At 56.6% G+C, this 1435-nt stretch overlaps 1 protein-coding gene across 1 annotated transcript in view; it reads right to left on the bottom strand.

The window, feature by feature from the left end:
* Positions 1 to 1014, bottom strand: part of Atp5f1a (ATP synthase F1 subunit alpha) — a 9343-nt gene extending 8329 nt beyond the window's left edge. The window contains exon 1 of the mRNA XM_021151097.2: positions 665 to 1014. Coding sequence (XP_021006756.1) covers positions 665 to 724 — 60 coding nt within the window. The 5' untranslated portion in view covers positions 725 to 1014. The remainder of the gene's footprint in view (positions 1 to 664) is intronic.
* Positions 1015 to 1435: the final 421 nt, after the last annotated feature.

Genomic DNA, 1435 nt, shown 5'->3' with positions numbered 1-1435 from the left:
CCTGCCTCTGCCTCCCGAGTGCTGGGATTAAAGGCGTGCGCCACCACGCCCGGCAACCACCAGGTTTTGTGCCTAATCCAGTCCATTTACAAAAACGCCATCGTCGTCCACAGTGTAAGCCACCCACACTGCTTCTGCACCTCACGATGTTGTCACGACCTTCCTGGGGGTCAGCTCCAAATGGGCAAACCATCCCACAATGCAAGAGTCACTTTCATTTATTCCTTTCCCTTGGTTTGACCTCGGAGCAGAGGTGAACTGCTCCGGCCTGTTGACCTTCACACAATGTCAGGCTCTCCCTCTTCCTCCTCCTCCTCCAGCACAAGGCGGCTGACAGCTCCTCTGACCTTCAGCGGAGCCGGACCCCAGGACAAGCTTCCGGGCAGGCCAGACGAGCAGGGCACACAGCCTGACCTTCACCTCCAGGCCCGCCCTCACCCCAAGCCCAGATCCCTCCTAGCGCCCCCTTGCTCGGCCACGCCGAGGTCTCAGATCCCCGCCCCGCCGCGCGCGCCCCTCGGCCCGCAGCAAAGCCCCTCGGCCCTCCGCGCTGCTCCGCAGCCACGGTGCAAGATGGCGCCGTCCGCCCCAGCCCCGCGCTGCACCGCTCCGGAGACCTGAGATCTCCGCTCCCGCGCCAGCCTGCCTAGGCCCCGGTGCTCACCAGTCCCGCCCGTCGAGGGAGGGCACGGGCCACGGCCGCGGCGACGCGCACAGACAGCATCCTTGCAGCTTCTCGGAGAGACCGTCTGCAGCCGCAGCCTCCGGACGACTGGCACAAAATGGCCGAGCGCGAAGGAAGGTCAAGGCAGCCAGCCCGCCTGACCCGGAAGTACCGCCCCTCTCCTGCTCCTCCGGACGCAAATCTTTTTTTTTTTTTTTTTTTAATTTTTTTTTTTCTCTTTCTTTTTCTTTTTTAAGTTTAGAACTAAAAATGAACGAATACATTGTTTCCAGCCTCCTCCCTGGCACTCATCATTTTAATTTTTGGTCGTTTTGAATCGACCTTGTGGTTGCCCGGGAGACCACGTGAGTAGCAGAACTAGAGGAGACGCGTCCCTGAACGTCACCTGGGGCGGGCTGCCTAGACTAAGAGCTAGGTTAATCTGCTGGTGAGGTTTCACCGCAGTGCTGTGGCAGGCCAGGGTAGCCCTTGCACAGTGCACCCACCCAGAGGGTTTTAGTCCTCATGTCCTGGGAACTATCTGAAATTACTGAAATAGTAATAATAATTAGTAGTAGTAGTAGTGTATGCGTGGTGTGCATGTATATATGCCAAGGCATGCTTGTGGAGCCCAGAGAGCAGTCGTCTGTCTCCTTCCACCTTATGTGGATCCTGAGAAACAGACTCTGGTCAAACACATTATCCACTGGCCACCTTGCTGGCCCCTCATTCTCATTTTTAATAAATATCCAAGTCTTTTTTTTTTTTTTT

This window comes from Mus caroli, chromosome 18 (genome assembly GCF_900094665.2).
Source record: "Mus caroli chromosome 18, CAROLI_EIJ_v1.1, whole genome shotgun sequence".
NCBI lineage: Eukaryota > Metazoa > Chordata > Mammalia > Rodentia > Muridae > Mus > Mus caroli.
Note: the sequence above shows the minus strand (reverse complement) of the source record. Positions and strands in the feature narration are given on the sequence as shown.